Source organism: Harpia harpyja, chromosome 2 (assembly GCF_026419915.1).
Source record: "Harpia harpyja isolate bHarHar1 chromosome 2, bHarHar1 primary haplotype, whole genome shotgun sequence".
Lineage (NCBI taxonomy): Eukaryota > Metazoa > Chordata > Aves > Accipitriformes > Accipitridae > Harpia > Harpia harpyja.
In genome coordinates this window covers 83,538,622-83,565,865 of record NC_068941.1, presented here as the reverse complement: position 1 = coordinate 83,565,865, position 27,244 = coordinate 83,538,622, and the positions used below count along the sequence as shown (strand labels likewise).

Below are 27,244 nucleotides of genomic sequence, written 5' to 3'. Positions count from 1 at the left end.
TCTGTTGATCTTGGGCTTTTTTGTTGCTGTTGTTATTTTTCTCATCTCTCCTTCCATGTTTGCTACATCTGTTTGCTAAACCCAGCATCAATGTGTACAGACAAACTTCCTTGCACAGGAGGATGACGTGAGAGAGCAGTGAGAGGAGATTTAGGCCTTCAGAACTGTGGTCACCTCCCCACATGAAATGTTTAGATTCAGGGATGAACATTCGGAGTCTTCAGCTCAGACTACCTGGACTGGATAGTTGCTGCACAGATGAGTCTGTTGGCTTGATCAGGTTTTGTTCTCACTTACAATGATTCCAATGGCTCCAGTGGGATTAGTCTTGTACTAGCCAGATGTAAAAGGAAAGCAAAATCAAATCCTTCATACATCAGTGTCAGGCTGACTCCAAGAAACCAGTGTTGAGTGATATAAAGGATAAGGGGCCTGAGGAAGGATGTGTTTATGGAGAACATTTGGAAACTTTAACTACTTGTAGTTTGAGCAAACGCTGAGTAAAGGAATGGCCTGCAAACGTTTAAGAGTGGAAAAAAGTACAAAGCATAAGCAAATTGCTTGAGGTGATGCAAAGGGATGTAAGAAAGAAGAATGAGATACAATCAAAGAAAACAGGAGTATCGCTTTTTTAAATAAATGGCAGCCTGGTCTGCCATAAGCTTTTTATACAATATTCCTCATCCGAATAACCGAGTACCTTCCGGGAGTGTGGAAATGGCATGCTGAGTGTCAGGTGTGGTTTATTCCTGCTATAGCAGTCATAGTGGTATAGTCATCAGCTGGAAGGGAAGCAAATTTTGTTGGGAGAGGTAATATCTTTTCTTGGATCTGCTGAGAGAAGTCAGACAAAAAGCAGAAAAGGTCTGGGACTTGCGCGTCCAAAACCTTCTCTATGTTCTTTCTTCTTTATTGCTTGCTCTAAACACCTTCCTTGTGCATACCTTTCCCGCAAAGAAGGAGAATTGTGCATGGATTGTAGTGTTTTATTATACTAGGACCTTCTTATACACACTTTTGGAGCAGGGAAGGCTGTTTGAAGCTGTAACCCAGGAAACATTTGTCCGTACTTCCCAGGGCTGCCCTGGGATGCTCTGGCTCTCCTGCACAAGCGAGCTTTGCCTTCGAGAGGAGAATTCAGCTTAGCCTGGAGACAGGAGTTGTCCTCTCCTATTATCCATCTTGGAGACCTGAACCAAGCTGCTGAGCAGTGCGTCCTAGCCACCGAGACCTTGAACTTCATCTGGCAGCCCCCGGGAAGGCAGTGCAAGGGACTCACGCTGCCGATGAGATGCATCCTCCTGGGCTGGGCCGGCTGGCATTCCCTGAGCGCTGCCCGTACCCCGCTCAGGGCTGTCACGTTTCCCTAGTGCCAGGGAGCGCTGACACAGCGTGCCTAACCTGGCCAAGAGAGATAGGGTCTCCCAGCCAACTGGGGATGGTGGAAAGCATTTCCTGCAGATGCCGTCATGTGCAAATTTAGCAGCAATGAGAAATCCAAGCACATTCTCCAGGCACAGTGAGACTGGGCAGCGTGTGTAACCGGTCCTCAGGGGAAAGGCTGGGAACCCTCTCCTGGAGGTACTTCAGACCAAGACAGAGACCACAAGGTAGCGGAGGGATCATTTGTGCCTGCAGAAAGCCTCGAAAGCCCTGATGCAAGGGCTATGGGGCAGTGGGACCTTCCAGCGTCCCACACAGGACCCAAGGTTTGGTTGACAGGACACTTAACCCCATGTTACCATCTTTTCTTCTCTGCCTGACAATGGTGTTCATGCTTCATGTATAAAAGTTAACCTTATGCATATGATGGACCATTTGTTTCTTTGCAACACTGCTTAGAACAAAGCAGAGTCTAAGGGAGTAAGTGTATATGTGGGTAGAATAAATGTCATATTTTATTAAGAAAAAACCACAGATTTCAGGACTGCATCACCCTGGTTCATCTTTCCATCTGCTCATACCTTCTTTCTGAATATTACCTAGATTATAGCTAGGTCTTGGTTACCACAGACAGAGGAGATGGTGATTCAGCTCTCATAAAACACCGCTTCCTCTGAAAAACACAGTTTCAGCCTCAACTATAGACCCAAACGGATCAGCACAGTCACTGTGGCAGTGTGCAAATGGCAAGGTGTGTGTTGTGCTCCTTGCCTGCCTGGTTGTGACATTTTCTGTGCTGTCTTGTCACACGCCCAGTGCTTTATCAGAACTGAACCACCCAGGGAAATCATCTGCCCCGTTAAACACATTACTTTTACCTTTCCCCGCATCCAGAGCAATCCCCTCAGCCAGGCATCCTAGACGGATGCTCAGGCTGACCCCACGCAGCTGGTCCCCCTGGTAACTCGAGGAGGGCTGCACAAATGGGGCAGCGGGCAGAGGGAATGCGCCTAATCCTGGCCGTGCCCTTCCATCACCTTCACGTGCTCCGTCAGCTGCGCCCAGCCACCCGGTCCCACACACCCTCCACCCCGGTGGCATGTCCCCGTGGACCTGTGCCACAGGGCCTCGTGGTCCTGCAAGGCTCTGTTGCCAACCCAAGTGGCTTGGATGGCCTCAGCCCCCCTCTGGGGTGCTGGGTGTGATGGGGAAATTCAACCGCGTGGCTACGACCTGCGGTTTGAAAAAATCATTGAAGCAGGTTAGGAACTCCAGCGCGGAGGTGTTGTGTCTCCCACATCATCTGTAGGGGAAAAGGCAAAGCAATCAAGATGGAAGGGAGAAAACGGGGGAAAAATGGAGTTCTGTGATGATGGAGGTGAGCAGCTCCTGGGAGAAAAGAGGTAAGAAAGCTGGAAAAAGTCCAGGTCGTGGTTTCGGAGACCTGAGGAAAGTCGTTCTGGGGATGGATGTTCACTAGACCATCACAGCTATGTAAAATCTGAAAAGCCACAGTCTGGAAACAGGGCTTTGGGGATAACTGGGATACAAATGGATTGTTAGGCTGCTTCTCAGGCCATGGGGAGACGCGTACTCCGTTGCTTAGCATTCGGTTTTGTTTGTCAGCTCCGGAAAGCTGTTTTCCCACAGCCTTGTCTCAGGACCGTGGGGTGCAGGAGCAAACTGGGGCTGTTGACTTTCAGACTACTCAATCATCCTGCAAATTACAGCCAGCCCAGGAAAAACACAGCTCTGCATGTTTCCTTATTTAGGTAGAAGTGTTGGGAAAACAGCATGAGATTTTATCTCTGATAAACTAGGAGCTGTTTCAGGAATATTAATTATTTTTGTTGTATCAATGTTTTACATTTATTCCTCCACTGCTGTAATGGGAATGAGATGGATGAAGTCTACAGCATGGTTCCAGACTGTCTTTCAGGCACTCCCAAGGCCCTGCAAAAAAATAATAATTGTGCAGACATTTTGGAGTCAGTAGGGGTTGTTTTCTGGTTATTTTAGCCTGGGGTATGGAAGCTATGGGCTCCATTCCCTGCCCCATGTAATCCCTTTGCAACATCACTTGGAATCAGACTCTTAAAAAGTTTCTGGATGCCTAAAGACAGAGGCTTAACGGGGATCTGAAGGTGTTCAAGCACCTGGATGCATTTCAACATCTTGTGTACCATCTCTGTAATTCTCCATCTCCCAGAACTTCCCACTGGTGACAGGCTGCAGGAGGCACTTTGCTGCTTTATAGGTGTATTAGGAGGAAAAATGCCCACAGCCTTGGAGATGTTGGAGGCAAAAAGGCACACTTGGGATTTTTTAGTGAGGATGGAAGAAGTGGATCCGTCAGCGGATGTTTTTCTTCTGTGTCCAGCCTGAGCTGGACGCTTGGTGCTGGGCTTGGGCACAGCCTGGGTTGGAATAAGGTCTCTTCTTCCAGACCGGAGCTGATTCGGGCCCAGATAGAGTTCACCCGTGTCTCTAGGCAGGCTGTGACGAGAAAGCCATGGTGCAGCTGGGAACTAAACCTCGGTCTCAGTGCATGACCCAGAAAAACAAGACGATGAGTAGGAGCTCTTCAGTCGGGTCCCTCTAGCCTGGTGGGAAACCCTCCCATGACGGGCAGGCGTCCCACATCTGAGCCAGAACTGAGGCTGCTTTGGACTTCAGTCTGCACGGGAACAGAAGGTCGTGTAATACTTTTGGGGCTGGATCACCTGGATGGTGATGTCCCTGGGCCAAAGACCTTGACTCCTTTGTGGTGAAATGGCTGGGAAGCTTTCCAAAGAGGTGTTATATATATCGTCCCTCAAGATGTAGCGTGCAGTTGAGCTCTCATTCTGGTGCAAGTTGGAGTGATTTTATCGGAGTCCATGGCATGAATATGACCATGTAGGTCAAGTCCTGAAGGTTTGCCTCAGTCAACACTGTCTTTGAAGTCAATGAGGCTGAAGTTACTGCCTGATAGGAGGAGTAGTCCATCTGGGATTTCTCAGATGAATGAACTTTAATAATAAAAATGATGATATAAATATGTAAAATATAAAAACAGTATTGTCAGCTGCTTGCTTTGTTTCTGGTTCAGGGGCTTTATATGTTTAGTCTTGAATGTTTTTCACATTGATTTTGTGTATCAAGATTTAATGCTGTCAGGAACCACTGAGTAAAAATATGTAGTAATAATAACAATAATAGAGGGTGTGATTTCATAATCCTAACAAAATGGATGAGATGGCTGTTCAGACTACTTCTTGGCTTGGGTTTAGGGGTTCTCCTGGTGCCTATCACATTGAATTAGTATTGAGACAGCTTCATTTTCAAGGAGGCCTCCATGCTGGAGCAGATCAGATAAGAGATCTAATAAACAATAACATCAACGGTAACAATGTTTCTCTCCAGATATAAAAGTATAGCTAATGAGGCAGCTTTTTTTCTTGCCGTTTGTTTAGTCTGTTTGGTGAATTCTGCCGGGTTGATTTTTATCCTGGGCAGAGAGTAATTTGCTGTAAGAGCAAAGGCATCAGCCGAGTCCTGTTTGAAAGTAAATAATAAATAATTGTAACAGTTAATCTAAGGAGCAGACCTCTCCACAGTTTATTTTCCAGTTGGTTTAGTTTAGTTCAGTCCAGTCTCTTTCTGGCATGCTTTGCATCCAAGCCGAGAGATCAAAACCGGCGGAGCCGACCCCAGTCTCCCCCTCACTCCCTCCACGGTGGGGTTTCCGCGGCCGGGGCTCTCTCTCCTTGCCTCGGGAAGAGGGCTGGTTTGGCAAAGGACGGGTGGTGGGGTGCATGGAGGGGGGGGGACGGCGAGCCGCGGGGCGGGCTCCGACGCTCCCAGGCTTCCCGGGGAGCTCGGCCGGGCGCCGGTCGTGCCCTCCGCCGCTGCCGCAAAGGGTTAAGGGGAGCGGCGGCGCGGAGCGGAGCGCAGCGGGGCCGGCGGGGAGGGCGGGGCTCCCGGGGAGGGCGGGGGCTCCCGGGGTGGGCGGGGCCTCCCGGGGATTGGTGCGAAGTTCGGAGCGGGGCGGGGCCGCCCCGCCCTCCTCGGCGGCTCTGCCCCCACAGCCACAAAGCCCTGCAGGGAAAGTTGCTTTATCGCTTGTTTCTCTCGCCCCGGCTCTCTCTCCCCCCCCCCCCCCCAATCCCCAACTCCCCCCCCCCCCACTCCCCTTCCCCTCCCCTTCCCTTCCCCAGCCCCTTTCCCCTCCTCCCCTCGCTCCTTAAACGGGATTCCGGCTGGGCGAGCCGCGGGACGGCATCACCGGGCATCCCGCGGCTGCGGAGCCCCGGCCGATCTGTCAGGTCCCCGCTGTCCCTCCCCGCACACACACACGCTCAGCCCCACCCGGAAAGCAAGAAAAATAATTTTACGAGGTCTCTCCCCCCCCCCCCCCCCCCTTTTCCTTAGCTCCTCGCCCGTGACTCCCTAGTGGGAAAAATCGCCTCTGGGGCGAAGGGGAAGGGGAGTGTTGGTAAAAAGCCGGTGGTGAAGGGGGGGAGAGCCGCTCCGTGGGGAGGGCACCCCCAAGGCAGCGGGCAGTCCCCACCCGCCCCCCGGGGAGGGGGGGGGGGGGATGAGGTAGAAGCCGGCGGCGGAGCGCCCCGCCGGCCGCCGTGGCCGCGGAGGGCATGAGGCGGCGAGCGGCGGGGATGGGCTCCAGCGCACGGTGCTAGAGCCCCGGCAGCAGCCAAGGTAAGTGCCCCCCCTCCGCCCCCCCTCCACGCCACTCCCCCCCCCCCGGCCGGGAGACCCCCCGCCTAGCTCGGGGAGACACTAACCCAACAGCTGGGAGCCGCCGGGCTTGCCCCGAAGCGGGGGGCAGCACCAGGTGGCATCGCGCCGGGTGTCCTTCCCCCCCCTCTACCCCTTTCCCGTCCCCCCCCGTGTCCCCCCAGCCTCCCTCCCCCGACCCCAATTCCTGGCTGCGAATATCCCGTTACCGGCCGCCGCGGGGCCCTGGGTCCTGCCCCGGGAGGAGCACACCCCCCCCCCCGGCCGCCCACCGCCCCCGGCGCCTTCCCTCCCTCCTCTCCCTCCCTCCGTACCAGCTCCCCGCTGGAAATTGGGAAGCTAATGGCAAAGCGTCCCTATTTGCTTTGCTGGATGCTGTACACGGGTTGTTGTGTGTCCTGGGGGCACGGAGTGTTTAAACCGGGGAGTTTACAAGGGTGAGGAATTCAGACAGTGTTTAGAGAGTGAGAGTTTTAGGAGGAGAACAGGGTGTAATTAATGTAAACCTGATCTACCCCGGGTTTGCGTATCACGACGAAGGCATCTTCAAGAATCTGGATAATTAAGTGCGGTTTTGCTTCGGGACGCACCTCTGGAGCACACGGGAACAAGTGGGGCTTGGAGGGGGGGAAAGGGGGAAAGGAAAAATCAGTGCTGTTGGGAGAAGTTGCGGAGCGGAGGAAGGCGCGTACCCAGAGCAGAGCCTGTCTGAGGGGCACTGAAGCAGCAACGCAAAGTTTTCTGGGCTGCTGATGGGAGAGGTAACATTCCTCCTCCCCCTTCCCCAAGTTCCTCCACAAATTGTTAACCTGAAATCTTGTTTTATGGCCACTTGCTAGTGTTTTGTTTGCCTTCCAGACTGGTTCTGTACAGGATACCAAAGAATTATGCATTAACTGTAAACTTACAGGAGCTTACTGGCCTCAGCGGATTCTTGATTTATATCAGGCTAAAGCAGAGAGGAGGGCAAAGTTTTACTTGCTGAGCGCCAAGGAATGAATTACAAGTACGTTTCCCTTTCATTTGCCATTTCTGCTCTTAAGTCTTCGCGATGGGTTTTAAAACTCGGCAAAAGTTTGGGGTTTTTGTCCCCAGTAATTATTTTGCTCTCCTTTTTTCTGCCTCCAGGTCTGAGAGGACGGTAGCCTGTACGATACGGAGGGATCTGGTTTTCAAAATGGAATTGCAGCTCGCGCTCCTTTTCGCAGGGATAATTGCGTTTTCGGACTCGGCGAGAGGTAAGGAGACCGCGCTTGCTGCAAAGGCTCTGCGACTCATACCCTTCCCTCTGCCCCGCTGGGCTCGTGCTCCGCAAACACCCGTGGTGCCCTCGGAAGGACCCCACAAGGGAGTTGCTGTCAGCACGGACTCGTCCCCTGCCCGTCGCTTATCTGCGCAGGGGTGCAGGCTCGTACCCACGTGTGGTGCCTCCTTACCTGCGTGTTTCGGGGCCGTTGGTTTGGATGGAGCGGGGTCGGTCTGGGTTTGCTGAGGTCTCTTAGGTGCAGGTGAACTTCCAGGGGCTTTTCTCGTGCATGGGTAAAAATACACAGACAATTTTAAAGAAAAGCAACTGCATTCCTCTGTGGATCAGAAGTACCTCTCCCCTCCTGTAATCCCTCCAGCCTCTGCCCTGTATATTCCCACTAGCAAACTAAACAAACACATCCATTAACTTCCTTGGTGACAGACAAATGACAGTTCCCAACAGCGAGAACGTATTTTAACGCTGGGACTCCAGCAGTTGATCAGATTTCAATAAACAGGTTATCCTACCAGAGACAAATTGAAATACATTGACCTGGGAGTGACGGGGAGGGGGGGTGGGGGTGGAAAAAAAGAAGTTTCTTTACGGGAAGGTGCTTTAAGCAAAGCTCTGGGATCAGAGTGGAAGGAGCGGTGGCTTTTCCTCTGCTCTCGCCTGTGTCGTACCTTGGTGGGTGCTGTCCTTGGAAAGCCTGAATGAGAAACCATGCTTTCAGCTCCCCCGGCTCTGGTCACAAAGGAGGGGCTGCATTGTTCCAGGAGAATGGGGGTATGGCTTTAGGATGCAGATTGCTCCAGCTGCGATTCCCAACAGTATCAGAGTTCCATGAATTGTTGAAAGACCTTTAAATCACCCAGTGCCATGGAGTTGCGAATTAAAAGGTTTAAACTTGCCCTTCGCTTGGGCCGTAACTTGCCAAAAATAAACCTTGGGGGTGAGGGTGGGAAAGGAGAGGGGGAGTGTTACTCTAAAAACCCAAGGTTTGGTTAGTGCATTGCTTTTTTTTCCTTCTTGGCATTGGCTCCCAAGCAAATATTTTATGGAGGCAAAAGCACTATAAAATGATTCGGCTGGAAGCTGAATGAAAAAGAAAACAGTATATAGGCTGTAAGTCCTGCAAGTCTGAATTCCAGGCAAGGTTTACAATGGAGACTCAGTCTAAGTTGTAGGCAATGGGCAGCAGTGTATGAATTAAGATGACCTCATGGATGTATATTATTGCAATGGACCTGAGAAGTTGGTGGAGTTCCGGAAAAGATCTGAAGTGGGCAGGAGAAGACAAAAAGATTTTTGTCTCTGTCATGAGCGGAGTATCGGCTGCTTTACTGGCTGACCCTGTTTAAATTTGGTTTGCACTTGTCTTGCTTGTACTCTTTTATTGCCCCTGGAAAATGAAGTGCCGTGGGCTGTTGTCATGTGAAGAAGCGACAGAAAATTAACAGCGGTAATTTCAGGACATCATCATTTTTCCCATGGAAAGGCCTTTATAATATAACTTTGATAGGATCATATTGGTAATTGGGTTATTTGAACTCTTTTCAGAGCTGGAAAAATCCATCCTGCAAGTGGATGGAGCAATGGTCCTGTTTATTTAAAACGACGTAGAAATAGAGTTTAAAAACCAGGGCCAAACTCATGAAAAATGTCATTCATTCATGTGCTGATATCAAGGGAGGGAAAGTGAAGAAGAAAAAGGTGTCATTGCTGTAAGAAAAATAGACAGACCCCTAACATTTAAATCCTGCTTTGCACCTCTCGAGGTTGAGAGTATTCTTCATAGTGGAGGACGTAGATGAAAGATCAAACTCATAAGTGAGCAGAGGTGAGACGCTCTCCAGCATGTTGCAACCTTATTTTGTGCTGTTGAATATCCCCAATTATTAGATATTTACATTGGGATAATTTCAGATTCTCGGAAAAATGTGCCCGGTTTTTCACATGCCCGCAGATTTTTTCCGAATGTATCATACAGTGGGTTCGGCCACTGGAGATGTATAAATGCTACCTGTTTCAGTCGCTTGGGTTTTATAGACAGTCCTTTGGCCAAATCTCAGCCTGAAGTCGTGAGGCTTTTCTCCGGAGGAAGAAGGGCTCTTTGTTTTGGCCAAGCAGCGTTTAATATCTGTATCTCGATTGCAAATTAGACGTGTGTGGCCCAAAGCGTGCCAATGCCTCCTAATCTGAGGCGTCAGAAGTTAAATAGGTGCTCGCTGGCTTGCAATCAAGCAAGGAAAGCGGCTGAGGAGGCTCTCTGTGAAAGCGCTGGTCCTTCTCTTCTGCTCATATTAGGCAAAAGTAGCTTGTGCTGGAATTAGGATGCTAATTTGGAGCTGGCTGATTGCGTGCCCGTGTTCGGGGAAGGGCTGTGCCGTAGTGCATTTGCACAAGGGGGCAGAGTTAAGTTGCCCACGCGCTCCGGCTTCGATATTTCCTGACAGTTGAGTGCTCAGCTGCAATCTTGCATTAAATGTTACGTTGTATTATTTTTACATCTTTATTTAGGTGATGCCTTTTAAGGCAAAGGGCTCCGCAGAGATGACTGATTGGGCTAATGCGGCAACTTTATTTTTCCGCCCCGGCAAACAGGGACGTTTTTCCAGGTTCGGAGCTGTGCCTACTGGCTCTGTCCCTTCTTGTGACCCAATGTGTCACGTCGCCGCCAATGTACAAAACGCTGCAAAAAAGCGGCTATCTTAGCAAACCAAGATAAACTCTTAAGAAAGAGGCAATACATTTAAAGAATCGATGCAAAGCAGAGCACAGGTCTGATTTTAGGGGGCCAGGTGCTGAACTCGCTGTGTCTGGAGGGATGAAGGATGAGGTAGCTCTGGCTAAGTTTGAACCAATGCTTTTGGGGCCGAAATTTAAAGACTTTGGCTAAGAGCTTGTCTACACCTGCGAATGCACTGGAATAACCCTTCCAAAAAACTTAATCTGGAATAACTCCCTCAGCGACCAATTTTATTCCAGGCTAAGATCTCCTGGAGGGAGCCTGTACCAAAAAAAGTCTTCCTCAGGAGCTATTTTGGTAAATATCCAAGCCCCTTCTTTCCCTTGCGGGTGAAGACAAGGACTTCTGTGTGCACAAGATCCACTCTTTGAGAACAAAACCTGCGTGCTGTGGTTTTCTAAGAGGGACTATGCCTTCCAGCTGACAGCCAGGGCGTAGGGTGGCAGCTTCAGCCCTGTTGCCAGCTGCACTGGATAGTGTCAGCCCTGAACCTGGGATAATAATGCAGGTCTGGTGGCTCGTCCCTGTTGTCACTCCATTCCTGTTCTCTCCAAGCAGCCCTATGCTGGGCATAAAAGTCCTCAGCGTCCTGCCCTGGCCCTCCTCCGCGGGGATGAATGCCATCTTGGGTCACTAACCTTTACTGACTATGTCCTGCAGCAATGTAGCTCCTACCACTCCACACCTCCGGTCGGATACAGGTAATACAATCTGATATTTTCCTGCCTATGTTATCTCAGTGACACACAACACAATATTTGTTCCAAATCTGTCAAGTTGCCATCGTATTCGCTTTGGTGACCGTATATGGTAACGTTGGGATGTGCTTGGCTTGGTCCTGTGGCTTAAACAAGATTTCGTATGGTATGTTTAGAAGTTTTTGGTAACAACCCTCCTGTTAGCGAGTAAACTGATATTCTGCTGGAAACTAATTAGTTTGGATGTTGATTTCATTTTCGGTGCATTGCGTAGGGAGGGGAAGAATGGGACCTTAATTGCTTTCTGCTCTGGCACTTCTCTGTGGGACACTTGGCTTGCAAACCTGGTTGATGCCTGCTTTACAGGGTATTTGCTGATGGGGCCACCTCAAAATGCAGTGGTTTTGTGCAGAAATAATGTTCTGTGCCATTTTTGTTTCTCTGAATTTTGGAGAAAGGGGAATAGGATGCTAGAAGGTTTTTTTATTTCTTGGGAGATGAGTTCTTCATTCTGGTGAACATATTCACCATTCTGTAACTTTGGGGTTTCTAGGAGTGAACGGTAGTAAACGTGGAAAAGATAAATAGCGATAATATATGAAAGATGGTTGTTGGCTTCTGTTTTACTCCTTTATTCTTGTTGAATGGCTGTTACCAGATGTAACGATTAGGTAATTTCTCACTTGTGAAAGAGAAGCATGTTCAGGTCTAACAGCCTGATTCAGATTTTATGTAAGTCACTGCATATCTCCTGGTTAAGTTTGGGGCATTTCTTGGATCGTGCTCTTGGGGAACTTGCTCATGAATAATCTGTCAGCATGACTTGTACCTAGAGTCAACATGACGATCTAAGAAAATCCTGGTTATTTTTTTAAACCCCGGTTCCTCCCTTCTTCTGAGGCTGTCGGCTGCTTTAAATTGCGGCTGAGTTTAAACATAAAATACAGTGTGCGTCATACTGGAAAATTAGGGTTGATTTTATTTTTTTTTTTATTAGGAATATTACAAAACTCAGCAAATTGCTCAAATACATTTAGATTTTCCTTAAAGTTTTTATAACTTTGTTTTCCAAGTCCATATGTTTCTCTGACCTTCATTAAAAGACGCAAGCAGCAAATTAAAATACGTCTTTTCTGTGATGAACTTCTACATAGCAAAGGCTAGACTCCAAAGTCTGACTCCTAGCCACAGAAGAGACTTTCATGTGCCATGAGGAAGTGCTTGAGAAATTACAGAAAAATGGTTCTTTCAGGAAAAAAATGTCATTCGAAAACAAAAAACCAAAGTGACACTTGCTAGCAAGTAGGAACCTGCTTTTCAAGGTTTGGGACCATTGGTACTAATTTATTAACTAAAGGTGAGGTTTGTCATCTGGCATGAATTGGCTGATAGAGCTGATCTTTTCCGATGACCCATCTGATAATTCCTTTTTGAGCGGCTGTCTTGCCACGAGTGACGCTGGTACATCTGGGTGCAGAATACTTGTTATGGAATAGTGTGAATGCAGCAGAGATGGTCACTGTCTGGCTGTGCATTTTTGGATTAATTATTGGAAGTGATAAAAATTTCCACTGAAAGGGGAAAATAATAATGCAGAGGTCCTCTTGTACGTAGTTTGACTTAAAAAAAAAAAAAAAAAAACAAAACCCAAAAAACCCCAAACCACAACCTTTAGTCATAGCTTTATTTATTCAGTGGGAGTAGAACCAGTGCAGCTTTCCGATTTTCCTGAGATATGAAACTCCTACTTGTGTCTGCAGTGACTTGTAAAATCATGCTGCTCAAAGGGTCCATGCAAATGTATCCCAGCATTACAGGAGTAGTGGAAATGCTCCTTTCTTGCTTTCCTTCCATTATCCTGCTCATTTTGTCTTGTTTCAAGGAGTTGTCTTTCATCTGACCTCTTCCTGTGTTTTCTGGTGGGCTGCTCAAGCTGAAATGCATTTGTTCTTGTTTTGAACATTTAATTTGGATTTCTATTCCTTTTCTTGTTCTCTGTAATCAGTCTTGACTTGGAGCTTTCTCTAATAATAATGCCTCCATATGTATTTAACTGTGTTGACCTGTCCTAATCTTTTGCACCAAGGTTGAACATTTTTGGTCATATAAGGGAGTTTTTTTAAGAGTGGAGCCAGTGTGAACATAGAATTTGCAAAGACCACTGTCTGGTGCAAGCCTATTGAGTCTGGTGCTCATTTGTAGCAGCTACAGTACTAAGGTAAAAGAAAAGTATTTCCAAAAGTAAGCTTGCATAATCTCATCCTGCTGCCCCGATGTCATAAGAGATAAGCAGATGCAGCCCATGCCAGCTTTAACGGGTTAGGACCTGATTCAGAGCCTGTGAGTGTTGGTGCCGTGACTCTACTCACTCTCATGGCCTTTGGATCCATCCCTGAACGATGACTTGCACAGATTATCTGTGTTATCGACCTCTGTATTGGATCCCTCATGTACGACAGCAGAAAAGATGTGGGCTAAGCGTGGTATTTTGGATCCTGCCATTCCCCTGCTTGACTGGACAGCTTTGGACTCAATTTTTTAATTCTAGAAACACATTGTTTCTGCCCACTGTGAGCGCTGGCTGGAGCGTGTGCTGCCAGGGCTGAAAGCAACGTGGAAATTCATTGCTTTAACTTTGGGTTGCCGCAGAGGGGTTTATCCCCAAAGAAAGGATGCCGTTCTACAGGCAGTGTTCTTAGGTGTGGAGGGGCTGAAGACTGGCCTGAGTGTTACTTAACAAGTTAATATATGCCGTTTGCTGCTGAATCCATTCACATACCTGATTTTATTTATTTTTTTTTTCCCCACCTTCTGAGTCAAATAAACACGGGCTCCATGGAGTTTGGTTGCTTACCCTGATTACACAGTCTCCCCATTGTATTGCAGTAGAAACACAGTATCCAGCAGTGCTGCACATAACCTAACCTCTTTATTTCATCCCAACCTCTCCAATTTTCAGGAAGAAATTCAGCCAGTAACTCCGGGCTACTTCTTCCATTATGTGTTCAAACTTAATTTTGAGCTTCACTAAGGGAAGAAAAATGTAAATTGGGAACAGAGGCTTCTCAGAGCAGGTTAATATTTCTCAGGACTGCTGCACCTCTATTCTCAGCCTCTCTACGAGTGGCTTCTAGTTTGACGGGACCCAAAATCATCTCTCCTTATGTCTGGTAAATTTATTTCATGAAAGTTTTACACAATCTTGGGTATCCTGTCAAGTGATTGAGAAGTGAGTAATGCAAGAGGTGTCATACCCTAGATGCCACTTGGGTGGTGTTGACTTTGGTGGGTATTTTAGGAGCTGTCAGTATTTGTCCATGTTAGATAAAAACACAGGAACAGCAGACAAATGCAGAAATGTGGACTTAATTTGTTCAATAAGCATTTTTTTAAAATTCATATGCTCCTTGCTGGGTTTGGTCGCACATGCCCAGTGAACTGGTGACTGTAAGAGTTTGGTACTGGTGTCATGCAGACTCTTCGTGGCAATTGTGGGCTTGCTAGTTCTGCCCAGAACAAGATATTCAGGAGAGGGACAGAGCTGGAGGAGGGTGTGGAGGGAAATGCAAGCATTAGCCAACCTCTGAGAGAAAATTTAGGCCGGATTAGTATATTGCTGCTCTTGAGGCCTGGTGCAGCCAAGCCTTGGGAGAGGGTCTCGAGTGGGCAGCGTGTGTGCTCTGAAGAGGATGTTGGGATGCAGCTTTTCCAAATCTGTGCTGTATTTTGTTTTTCACCTGTGTCCTCCCAGGTGCCTCCACATCATTAGGTATAGGTCTGATGCTTAACTGGCTTTTGAGAAATGTGTGACTCCGAGTAGAAGCATTCTATTGTAAAAGGGTTTTTTTCCTTGGGGTAGCTAGTATTTTCCTACTCCCTTGTATGGATTTAAATCTTCCTTTTTCTAGACAGAAGTGGATGGGGTGAGGCCAAATCAACCCCAAAGGAGGCAGAAGGGACAGTTACTCAGCCTCACCAGCCTCCCAGTGCTCAACAAGCCAAACTACTGGAATTAGGCTGCTGCACATGCTGGAGCACTGTGAACCGGTTTCTTCTCCTCCTTTTTCTTCTTGACTAATAGATTTGTGTGAGTTGGAGTAATTGAGGAAGCTATTTTTCTCAGCGGTTGTTCTCCCCTAAGCAGATCTGTTAACACTGGTTAAGCAATGACAAGTGTCAGACGAGTTACAGGTGCATGAACTGCATGTCAAGGAACGAAGGGTTAATGAATAACAGGGTAAACCTCTGGACGTTGTGGAATATCTCCCCAGGGATACTGCAGGCTCTCTGTGGAAGGAAGAACGGTTGTTTGGCATCGACCAGTCAATGTAAAACTGGTGGCTAAAACTTCTTCAGAGTATGAATACCCTTCTGAGAGAGGATGCTGTGAGCCTTCTCGCTCACCTTTTGGGTGGATCAAAATCTTTCGTGTTCTTCTGCAGGTTAACACAACATTTTTGTGGCATAGTGTCTCTTTAGTGAGACAAGTAATACTAGGAAGTGTTTAATGTATTTTTGGGCAGTTTAAAGTGGGAAACTGGGAGAAGAGTTGCCAGCTCCACCAGCATATGGAGATCAGGCTCTGTGCTCTGATAAGTTGTTTCATATTTTGATATTCAGGGTCAGATACTGCTCTCTGTTACAAAGGTGATAGTCCCTTTAGGTTCAGTGAGTTGTAGCTGAGTAGTTGTGAGTAGGATTTAAATTTATAATCCTACCAGAGAGCAGAAATCGGGGCCTCGTAAGACCAGGCTGTGTTTCAGTTCTGTACAGCGTGGCACCAGCCATGGGAGGGTTCATCGTGATCTGCAATAGTTAATATAAAACTAGATTAACAGATCAGAGCTGATGAGTATCTTTCCTCCTCTTGGTATTCACAACCAATCAGAAATGCAGTATTGCCGGGGTGAATTTCCTTAAGGCCTAATGAGAGTGGACCTTTCAACTTAATCATAGACAGGACAGGTGTTTACTTTTCCTTGACAGATTTGACTGACAAGGAATCGTAAACCTATTAGGGAGATATTTGCATATGCAGGGGAACTGGCTTTGGACAGTTGATTTCTAATTGCCAGATTTGTTATCTGAAAATGTTTGCCACTGCTCTCAGCACGCATCTATTGTTTCTGGGATACAAAGAGACACAAAGAAGTGGTAGAGGCTAGTCAGAGCATTTTGCTCAGGGGCCAGAGAAACCATAAGGTAGGGATGGGTCAGTGTTTTATCTAGACCAGAGCAAGGTCCTGCTTGTATCACTAAGGCAGAATGCTTTTCCTGATTCCCTGCTTGCTCAAACAGGGGTAGGCTAGAGGATTTGGAGGATTTCAAACAGTATTTTGTGATAGTGATGTATACAGGATTATTCCTGTCATTGGAAGTTCATTGGAAACACCAGACTAGTCCTTCTTTGCAGTTGGTAAAGTAGACTCAGGATATTTAATCTGAAGTTCAACTCAGGGCTCTTCTCTCCGTGAGTACTCCTGTTGGGAAGAGGATTGTAGATTCACAGGCATGGAAATCTGTCCCTTTTTCCCATGTTTTACCACTGATCCCAAGGAAGAAAACAGCAAGGTGCTACTCAAAGTAGTCACAGCAATAGACCTGTATATTTATAATACTTATTACTATTTACTGTTTCCAGTGAAGAGGGGAAAAAAAAAAAAAAAGAGAGAGACCCAAAAAGTGCTGCTTAGCATAGGCAGCGTTCCTCTTCTAGATAGTGTCAGGAGAAAAAGCTTGTCTTTCTGAAGACCACAGACTAGCTAAGTGGAGTTTGAGGCTTATTTTTCTTTTATCCTAGAAAATCCAATAAATCCAGTAAATTCTTTCAGTGTGGTCTTCCAAGAGTTTTTCAACTTTGTCTGACTCACAGATTATTTGAGTGCCATTATAGACTAGGGGTCAAGCAAGTTAATTCCCAGAACAGTATGCTGCCCTGTTTTCAAACTGTGCTAATCAGGGTTTTGAGTCAAAGCATGGTAGTTTGCTTAGTGAAATTATTTTCCTGTTAGAAAATTACAAATAGGCTCTGACTGTTCGTATTGGCTTCAGTCACCAGAGTGCTCACATCACATGCGGAGCAAAGCCCCCGGGGATGTACTCACCGTGGATCAGGGCGCTGGTGGGGGCTCATTTCCCAGCTCCCAAGATTGAACTCGTGAAAACAGGCTGAAACCTTATCACAAAAAAAAAAGAAAGAAATTGTTACAGTCACATTTACACCTCCAGCAGGACGGAGGGAGGGCTGCCTGGAGCCCATTCGAGCTGTAATGTGAATGTCCTTTCCCGAAGGAGACATTTGGTGGAGTTATTCGGTTACGTCTCCCCCTCACCTTTTTGTAATTGACTCTTGTTTACATTTTCCTCCTTCTTTCCCAAAGTTTATTACCACTGTTTAGGCAGAGGAAATGAATTAACATAATTTACTGGTTTTTAGAACAAGACACATTCCCTGCATGTACGTGTACACACGCTTGCAGTCGCCCTCCCAGTGCTGTGCAGAGGAGCGTGTTTACAGAGTCTGGGTCCATTTAGGGAGAACAATACCCTGATTATGGAGGGCAGCCTTTTATTCCCAGAAACCAGAAGGAACCATTCGCTTCAAGCAGCTACTGCCCCTTGAAGGTACAGGTGGTGCAAGCTGCTAGAAGGAGGGAATAAATCTGTTGTGGCCACAAACCAGCAGCATTGTTCTCTGTGGAAGTTGAATTAGGAGTGGGGGTGAGAAGCGGTCTCGGGACAAACCGAGCACCAAGTTTAAGAACTACCAATGTGTAGAGAGGTGTTGTGGCTTCCAATTTAAATTCTAAGTAATAGCTGTGAGCCTTCAGGGGGAATTATTTGGTGCTTCCTGAGCAGGCAAGGTGCTGGGGAGGTTGGGTAGGAAGAAGATGATAACTGAGCCTCCAAGTGTTTTTGGGTAGGCTGAGTTGGGTTGAAAGGTGCTGTTATGTATGAAATGCCGGTCATTTCTAATTGCAGTCATGCACCTGTGCTGGGTGGATAATGCTGCAGACATGTCATATGAAGCATTTGCTTCGCATGATGTCGGGAAAGGTCAAGCACTTGATTTCTGTCCCGCTAAGCTGGGTCATTAGTGGCACGAATAGGACCCCACTTCCTCTGCCCAACCGCAGCCGCTTGTATGCTGGCAGTAAATGCTTCTCAGGTGTGATCTCGTGGCAGCTGAAGATGACTGAACTTGACCCCACCACCGTTCTGTCCTTGTCCTGCTCTGCTCCCAGGCTTGTAAGTCCCTTGTGCCAGCGTGAGAGCTCTTCTGACCTTGCTGTTGGGTGTTTTGGGGAGCTAACCTGGGCAGGAAGCCAATCTGGAAAAAAATGTGATGGGTTAAATTGTTAGAGGAGCGTGGCCTGAGCTTGTGGGATATTGCAGTGTGACCACTGGCAGCAAGTCCTTTCCATTCTCACTTGTGGCAGGAAGGCTCTGTACTTTGGAGGACTGAGCATTTATGTGAACATTTATAAAATGACCCTTTAGGAATGTGAAATGCAGCAGGGTCCACACTCCAAAATGTAGCGCTGCGTGGGGGCAGTGAATGTGGTGGCTGGAAAAAGCAGGTTTGTATCCTGGGTCCTTCCTCGGTGGATCCCATCAGAAAAAGTGTATATTACCCTGGTAGAAACTTCTCATCCCAAAGTGGTTTGGGCTGTTCTGCACAGGCAGTAATTATTCCCCATTGATTTTTGCTCTTGGTGCAGCTCAATCAGACAGTAGCGCATCTCTGACCTTTCTGCATTGGGAGATTCCAGCTTTCACACTCTATATCATGACAATTTTCTGTTTGTCTCAGTGTTCCCGTGAAATTTGGAGTGCTTTATAGGGGAATGGGAATCTTCCTTCCTCTGTCCTCTACTTGTGGCTTCTGAGGGAGAAGGATCATTTGGGGAGCTGGGAAATGGCATGTTAATGCTGCCAGAGTTTGCTGGCCCTCCTATGGCATTGCCTGCTGCAAGGAAGGAGCTGCTCCATCAGGAGCACAGCCGGGAACAAAGATGGGCTGCAACCAGTGCTGCTGGTGATTGAGTTCCCTCTGGTCCAGGCACAGCGTGCATCGATCCTGGTATCAAGGTGAATGTGGTGTGTCACCCAGGCCTGGGAGGGAGCCAGGTTCCCCCCCCAGCCTTGGCTTCATCTCTGCGGGGACTTCTGACTACTGACACCGCTTCAGGGGGTTGCAAAAATAAGGCAGAGAAAACAACTTGTGCAAAATGCTCCCTGCGGGTGAAAATATTTTTCCAGGGGAACAGAGCCAGTAGGCTAAACAGGTAAAGCTGCAGGGCTGCATTAACAACGCTTTTAGGGGTTATCTGCGGGGGGGGGTGGGGGGTGCTTATGTTGGCCTGTGAGGCATGGTGCATGAATTCTGGCCAAAGATGATTGACACATGTCTAACATGATGAACCATGATCCTGCACCCCAGAGAAACTGGGGCTTTTGCCTGTTGATCCAGTTTTTTTGTAGAGAGGGGAAGATCCTGGTGCATGTCCCAGTACCCACGTGAAGGCTGCTGAGGCTACTCTGTGTTGGAAGACTAAACTTTGGCACGTTCAGGAAGATCAGAACTTGGTACTAAATAACTATAATTATCCCAAGGCAGCAGGGATGTGGGTTTTTTAATATCCTTTAAAATCTGCCAGATCTTCTCAGGCCTGGATGATGTGAGAGGGGCAAGCATCGGGTCCCGTGCTGGCTCATGGACAGCAATAAGGGCAACAAGAACCAGGGCAGTAAGAACCGCTCCAGAGTCCATCCCCATGTCTGTGTCACCGTGACGGCTTTCTGCTGTGAGTGTGAGGGTGTGCGGTGATCTGTGGAAAAATGTGAATCTTGGCAGCGGTCCCTGAATCAAAATATCTGGGAAACACTGAGCCGGGAGTTTGAAAATACATCTTGGGGGTTTCATTCTCCAGAAGGAAAAACAGTGTCGAACTTCCACTGAGACAAGTGTTTGAAAGAAAAAAATGTGCAGTGTAGAATTAAAAGGGAACAGCTTAGTTATCGGACACTAATTGAAATAATAGCAGAGAGGAACAAGCCTGAATGAATTTTAATAGCCTCTTGATTTGGATCTTTCTATTTGTGTACTTGCAGGCGCTTTCCTTTTTACCTCTGCAAGACTAATGCAGATACTATACTAAATACAAAAAACCCCAACCAGCAAACCCAATAACTTGTCTGAGGAAGATGAAAATTGCACCAAAGTAATTGAATGAGCATTGTGCTTTAAGTATTCCAGCCTTAAAACCAGAGCAGGGCCTTCTGTCTGTGGCATGTGTTGGAGGGTATTTTGCTACAAGACAGAGATATTAAGGCAGAACTGGAGGAGGACTGCAACGTCTAAAGTATTTAATAGTACTCTGGGAGAGCAGGTCAGCAAACGACCAACAGTTTCGGTTGATACAATAGATGCAGCATAAGGCAAAGTTGTTATTATAGCTGGTGTGATTTTTTCCTAGTATCGGGGTTGGTGCCTGAAGTCCTAATTGTACCAAAGCCCTGTTGTTGTGTTAAGAGCTGTCAAACCCAGAATGAACGACAGACAGCTACAGTCTTAAATGCAAGTTACTAACAGCTCTTTGTATAGACACTTTGTTTTACTCTGACAGAGGCTCCCTTCAAAAACCAGACCCATCGGTCGGCCGAGTTTTATTTTATCCGTGTAAACCTGAGAAAGGTGAGATCCCGTACTTGCCTACAGCGCCCTGTGCAAAGCAGACGTTGCCCCAATAAGGATTTTCTCGCTGCTGCTACAGTACAGACCCACATGACCGATAACCTTGTGCCCAAACCCTGGGCAAGTGCCCAAGGCGAAACAGGTGCAAAGGTATCGTTCATGCATGGGCTGAAGGGCTTGCGCCGCACACCCAACACGGTTCATATGCGTGAATCACAAGCCCGGTTATCCCCTCTCTGCCGGGTACAAACTTCATCGTTGACTTTAGGGAGAGCTAGGCGTTACACCATGCTTATTTTTTTTTATGGAAACAACCGTCAAAAGTCCTTGAATAAAAAAAAAAAACAATAATTACAGAGATTATTTAAGCATTATTATTATTAGCAGCAAGGTGTTTTCATGCTTGCTAACAACAAGGTCTGACTGCTCCCAAGCATTGCTCCACATTCTGCTGGAGCCCACCATGGGTTTCTGTTCCCTCCTGGAAAAGTGCAAAGAAAAGCCAACCTAAAATCTGGGGGAGGGGAGGAGCATTGAGAAAGGCAAATTTTCACACAGGCACAGAAAAAGAGGTTCTTCCAAAAGATTTCGTTTTGCTTGGAAAGGCTTGTGGTGGTTGTTGAAAGGGCATTTCAGTGGAAAACGGCCAAGCAGCCCTAGGCGGAACCAACACCCTCAATTGAGAAAGAGTTTTTTCAAACAGCAGTACTGTTAAGAAGTAATTAAAGTCAAATAAAACAAGGAAAATAGTGTATGACACATCTATTTGAATTCATCCCAGTTTGAATCCACTGAAACCCATGTAGCACGACACTGGAGACACGCAAGGGAAAGTACAAACCTGATTATTTCAGTGCACTTGTGCAACTACAGAAGTTTCTGATCTCAGACACCATTTTTATCAAGTGTTTAAGCACATACTTACCTTTAAGCACCTGAGGATTGGTTGTATTCAAAGAAACGCTTGCTGAGGACCCTTATTTGAAATGCGGAGGACCTAAGCATAGGCTGAAGTGGTAGCAATAATTTCACAAGGATTTTGACACTGGGTTTTTCCCCTTAAAATTATTTTTCTGGGCTCATGGAGATTGGGAAATAACTCAGCTTTCAGTAGAAGAAAAGAGAAACTAACCCACAAGATTTCAGCCTTGATGATTTTGACGGGTAGATAGAAAATAAGAGTTGCGTGCATCAACCTTGTTGGCTGGCTTAGATACCAGAGGGAAAATAAAGAAAGAACCAAAGCAAGTTTTGCATGACTCCTCTAAACCAATCCTGTTATTTTGAAGTCTACTTTATGATTTTTGGGTGCTGATGGGGGGGCTGTGTCCCTAAGAGTGCTGTTGTGTGAGGGCCTGAGCCTGGTTATACAGACAGGCTCCACACTTGCAGTTCCCTTTGCTTCGTTCCTCTGCCTCGCCTGCAATGTTATCTTGGGCAAAACTTGTAGATAAAAAAAAGGAAAAAAAAAAGAAAAAAAGGCATTTTTGGGGCCCAGCTGTGTCACTTCAATTTTTGCTAGCTGTTGAGGAAGATTTGTGAGGACTCTCTGGGGGAGAAAGGGTCGGGTCAGAGGTAGAAAGCCACTCACCCTCTACTGGAGGCATTTATAATGCCAGGGCAGCTCCCCGGGGAGGGTCTGTCTGTCTGTCCTTCCCTCTGGGGTTGACAAGAGGCAGACAGCCTCCCACCAGCTGTTCCCTCTGTCAAGTTACAAATGAGACGCTGAAAAGCAGCCCTTGGCTTTGAGACAGCTCTTCTCTCTCTAGCTCATTCTACCCATCAATTAATGTCAAGCAAAGGTGTTTTATAACTATTTTATAACTTCTTCAAGAGTGGGACCCTCATGCCCTTGCAAAGGGAAAGTCCAACTCCTGTGCAAAGTGGCTGCCAAAAATCTGTGCACGGTGAGTTATGTGCAAGGGCAAACAGGACTTTTGGTTTTTGAGAAAAAATTCTTCCATGGAGAGTTTATCCGAAAAGAGCATCTTTGTTATAATTGAGGTTGGGAAAAAAAACCACCTTTATCCTTCCCCATCAGGACAGTGGTACTTAACACCAGTGTCAGACATCATATTCTGTCTTTTCCATTTCTGGTGCACTTTGAAACCTGGTAACAAGAGCTGGTGGATTTGCCTGGACTCCCTCAGTCCCTAATGATAGCAAGCAGCATTTCGAGTAATTGTTCACCCTTGTAGCTCTTGGCCTTTGCAATGGGTGTGAAGTGTGAGGAGTGACTTATGAAAAAATAATTAAAAATCATACACGGCAGCCTATTTCCTGGCAGAGAACAGCAAGACGATGGCGGAGGCTTTCAGGCTGTCTCTTACCCGCTCACCTTCTCCTCTGGTACCAACTTCCAGCAATTCGGCTGCGTGTTTTCTTAGGAACCAGCTTCCACCCAAAGGCCACTGAATTTTTCTTAAATGCTGGTTTCTGTCGGAGCTGATAAGGCAGCAGCCAGCCTGCAAAGATAACGCAGGGTATCGAGGCTTCTTGGGTTTGTCTTTATTTGGATTTTTTAGCAAGTATTTGACACACACTGAGAACTGTCTGGAGACTTTGGGTTTAGTGGGTGTTCCCTCCCTCCCTCCTTCTCTTTGTCTTTGGTTCCAAAATGCTTTTAGGGTGATTTTGGAGAGAAAGAAAAAGAGTGCTAATGGAGTTGGTGAATTAGCGGTGTTTACTGAAGGGAGCGGGGAAGGTGGGCAGCCACGGCTGGATGCCAAGGGCAGCTGTGGTCCCTGCTATTTTGATGGGTCCAGTTGGAAAATATTCCCCCCAACCAGGGTTTAAAGGGGGTGAGGAGCAACACAGAGGCGCCCTAAATGCCCGATCACCGGCAAAAATGTGTCACAGTGTAGGAAAGCTTGTGATTAATTGTCTTTTCAACTTCTCCCCAGACTCCGCTCCCCTTTTCTTGAAGTGTTATCCCTGTTTGGGCTGCTGGCTTTTGTTAACCTGTGAGGGAGTGTTTATGCTTGGCTTATGTTAACCAAAAAGGAAACTTTTCCAGCCAAAAATTGATTTACCAGCTGATGCTAATGACTTTGTTATAGGCAGCCTGGTGAGCAAGGCAGATGTGGATAGAAAACATAGCCCATGCCCTTACACAAAGATGTCTTCTGTCACCCTTGGAGTGTGAGATTTGCAGCCTGAGCAAGCCCTGAGTGATGTAAGGTGTCCCCCCATCCTCACATCTTTGCAGTGACCCCGTGTGTCCCCAGCTTGCCCTCTGTCTGATGCAAGTCTGTGGACGGTTGTATCGTGGGCCAGATTAGGACAGAGATCTGGCTGGAAATCTCACCCCCCAAAAAAAAGAAAGCAAGTCATGGCACAGCCCTGTAACACTGGATTTTATATACCTGGCTGTTGCTGTGGGACCCCTCAGGTGACTTGTACAAAGCATGCTGTTATTCACTGATATTTAATATTCATTGTTTTCTCAGTGATGTTTCACCATGGCTGGAATTACAATACCAAATACCAAGTCCCATTTTCAAGTTTCAATGCAATTTGTGAGCATGCTTTAATTAAGCTTCACGGCATTGCTTGGAGGAACATATGTTATGCCTACAGTATCATGCAGGCAACCTCATACAGAGGGTCAGGAGCAATATGGGAACACAGTGTTTTTGTTATCGCTTCTGCCCAGCAAATCTTTCTTGCTCTTTAATGTAACCTGTCGCATATGAAATTAATTTCCAACATGCATTTGCTCACAAAGTAGCGTTCTTCACACCAGAAATCCATAACAGTAGAAGAAACCACCGCCAGATGTCTGTATTTATAGAAAACTGGCATGTTCTGTCTGGCGATGACAGAATATTTCAGTGTATTTATGAAGTGCTCATGTTTTTAAAAATATAGAAATCCAGTCAATATCAGTAGAAGTATTCATCAGACATCTTGGGTTTTTTATTTTAACCAGCAGAACATGTTTCTTTAGGTGATGCAGTACCAAAAAAAAAAAAAAAATCTTTCCCTACCCCTCTGTCATCATTGTATTTTTTTTTTTTCCAGCTTCACAAACTTCTTCATTTTAGAGGGGCATCTCTGGCTTTAAAACAAACTTTACTAGAATCTCATGCAACTTTGACTATGTCCTTCCACAGAAGGCATTTTTACTTGAGAGGTAACTGTTCATAAAGCTGAAAGAATAATTTCCACTCTAGGAGCAGATCATGCAACATTTTTCAGTGTTCAGAGTGTTTTTTTTGCTTAGATGCCCCTTGTTTGGGCTGCTACCATGCAAAGGGTCCCACATTTGGATCTGATCACATTGAGAGTTAAATTTAGATCAAGACAGAGGTGTTGGAGGGTGCAGGAGCCCCGGCATGGCTGGGGGCTAAAGTGTGAAGTCCGTCAGAAATCGTGTCCTAAAGACAGTTGGGTTCTGTTCCAAACTTTCTGTGTTAACAGCTAAATTGAGCCACTCGATGCCTCAGTGTCAAGGTTTTTGCTTATATTCCTGACGTAGACATTGGAGAGTTTTCAGAATTAAAATTTGCAGAGATCTCCACAGTTCTTGGTCAGAAGGTGCTGTTGGAAGCCAAGGATGCATACCTGGCAGTACATAAATTGAAGGGATTTAGATAGGTTCCCTTAATGTATTATGGTAACAAATGAGGAGCAGTACAGAAACATAAGGGAAAGGGTCTCCTCGTGGGATTTGCTATTGGAACACAATTGCTAATCTGTGCAATCTACAAATCAAGTTAATTGGGTTTGCTCAGGCTGTTGCTCACACGATTGCTAAGCACAGTAGCTTGAAGGCAGTGGGGGTTTGGCCTCACAGTCTTTGCTGCGTATTTGTTTTTTACAGAAAATGCCTTTGATATATGCAAGTTATATTTCCGTGCATTACAAATGATAGATTCCTCCCCCATATCCTGTGACAGCCTTCCCTGGAGACAGACAGTCTGTGTTGTTTTAGTGAGATGAAGAAAGATTAACGGGAAAGGTTTTGCTAGTGTTTGCAAAGACTTTCAGCAAAAGGGAAAGGTTTGGATTGAGGATTTAGTGAGAATGAAAAAGCGTTTCTGAAAACTACTGCCTGTACATGGGGGTCCCCTCACTGGCTCCCCTCTCAAGCGGGCAGCAGCCTGTAGGGAGCACCAGGACAGCCCTGATGAACCTTGAGGGTGCAGGCTTGACGTGCACTTGGCTCCCTCCGTGTGGTCCTACTCATGTAGAACTGATCCCCCTCCATCTGCAGGTTTACAAATTATTTTTCCGAGCCAGCTGCACTGGTGCATCGAGCCTCCACACCATTGGGGCGTGTGAGAAGCTGGGTGCACGTGGGGAAGGTGCTCCAGGGGATCCCTTCGTCCCCTCCATAGGGCTCAGCCCATCAGGCATGGGAATGTTGCCCTGTGGCATGAAGCCGAGGCACTGCAAGAGGTGTTCAGCTCATTGATTAAGTCATCTACGTGTCGGTGTCTGAGCTGCCCTCAAAGTTGATGGTGATGTTAGTAAGTAGGGCATTGAGCTAGTATTGACCAGCTCTCTGCAGACTAATGGGAGTTAGACACCTACATTTAGGTGAATCCAAGAGCTGAGTCCTGGCCATATTTAAGTTCCTGGGATAGTTAATGGTGATGGTATATATGGTTACTGTTCATCTATCTGCATGCACTACCGGTATTTAAAGTCACCAGGTAAATCACAGGCAAGTCCCCACTGAGGATTTTTTCCCTGAGTTTGAGCCTCGACAGGCTCTAGCTCACTCCTTAGCTACCTAATATCCTCAGCCAAGGTTAAGCCACCCTTACCCAGAGCCCCTAACTCCTCCCTGCTGGGTGCCAGCGCCTAAGGACACAGCACAGTTCACACTGTCTGGACAAACATCCAAGGACAGACCCATGGTACCTTTTGGCCACTATCAGCAAAGTAGGTGCGTCTGGGAGCTTCACACACAGGCTAATTGCTCCTAAGTGTGCAATATTACATGTATTTGGTGGAAGGGGTGGTTTTCCTCCCTCCTGGTGATCAATCTATACCCCAGAGTGGGAAGGATTTATAGCCCTTGGGCAGAAACCCCCATCACCATGCAGGGAATTAGCTTCCCAAGCAGGAGGGGCTCAAAGGTCTGACCTGCAACCTTGTGTGCTGTTTTCTTTGTGAAGCACGGCTGGGATGTACAGTAAATCAGTAGATCAGGTTCAGGCAGTTCTGTTTGCTGAAAACAACATCATTTCACAGTGACCCTGAAAACATGACTTTTTTTTTTTTTTTTTTAAGTGTCCTAGCAAAGGGATTGTAGCTGGATCCATGAGGAGGAGTTGGGGGTGGTGGATCAGGAGCTGGAAGCAAAACTTTCCTCTCTGAGTTAGAGCTGCAAATCCTGCCCTTGCTGACAAGGCTGGCGAAACATGCAGAGGACTTGGTAGCCTTCACCACAGCTAGATATAGGGTTGATACTGCAGCTCCTGCTTCGTGTGAACCGGAGAAGGTGGACACAATGGCCTGGAACCCCACTGTCATGAAACGGAACATCGAATCATGGCAGCAGTTGGAAAAAGCCACCAATAAAAAGTGCTCTGTGCAGAGCCCTGATGGTCCCTCTGACAGTGTGAAGCAGAGAAGCTCGTCCAGCCCCTGCTATGCTGCAGAGCAGGATTTATTTGGCCCGATCTATTTACCTGCATGGGATTGAGATGCATCATGCCCTAAAAGCACCTTTTCTTCCTGTAAAGGGAGGTGAGGGACCCCTCAGGTGCCTACACTGT

General features: G+C 46.9%; 1 protein-coding gene across 3 annotated transcripts in view; it reads left to right on the top strand.

Annotated features, from left to right (window-relative positions):
- Nucleotides 1-5,582: 5,582 nt before the first annotated feature.
- The window catches only part of FGFRL1 (fibroblast growth factor receptor like 1), a 185,399-nt gene continuing 163,737 nt past the window's right edge, over nt 5,583-27,244 (top strand). The window contains exons 1-3 of one of the 3 annotated variants that reach the window (XM_052780734.1): nt 5,583-6,081; nt 7,031-7,126; nt 7,249-7,358. In XM_052780734.1, coding sequence (XP_052636694.1) covers nt 7,116-7,126; nt 7,249-7,358 — 121 coding nt within the window. In that variant the 5' untranslated portion in view covers nt 5,583-6,081; nt 7,031-7,115. Of the gene's footprint in view, nt 6,082-6,464; nt 6,558-7,030; nt 7,127-7,248; nt 7,359-27,244 lie in introns of those variants that run through there. The other 2 variants (XM_052780735.1, XM_052780732.1) reach the window with 2 other exon arrangements.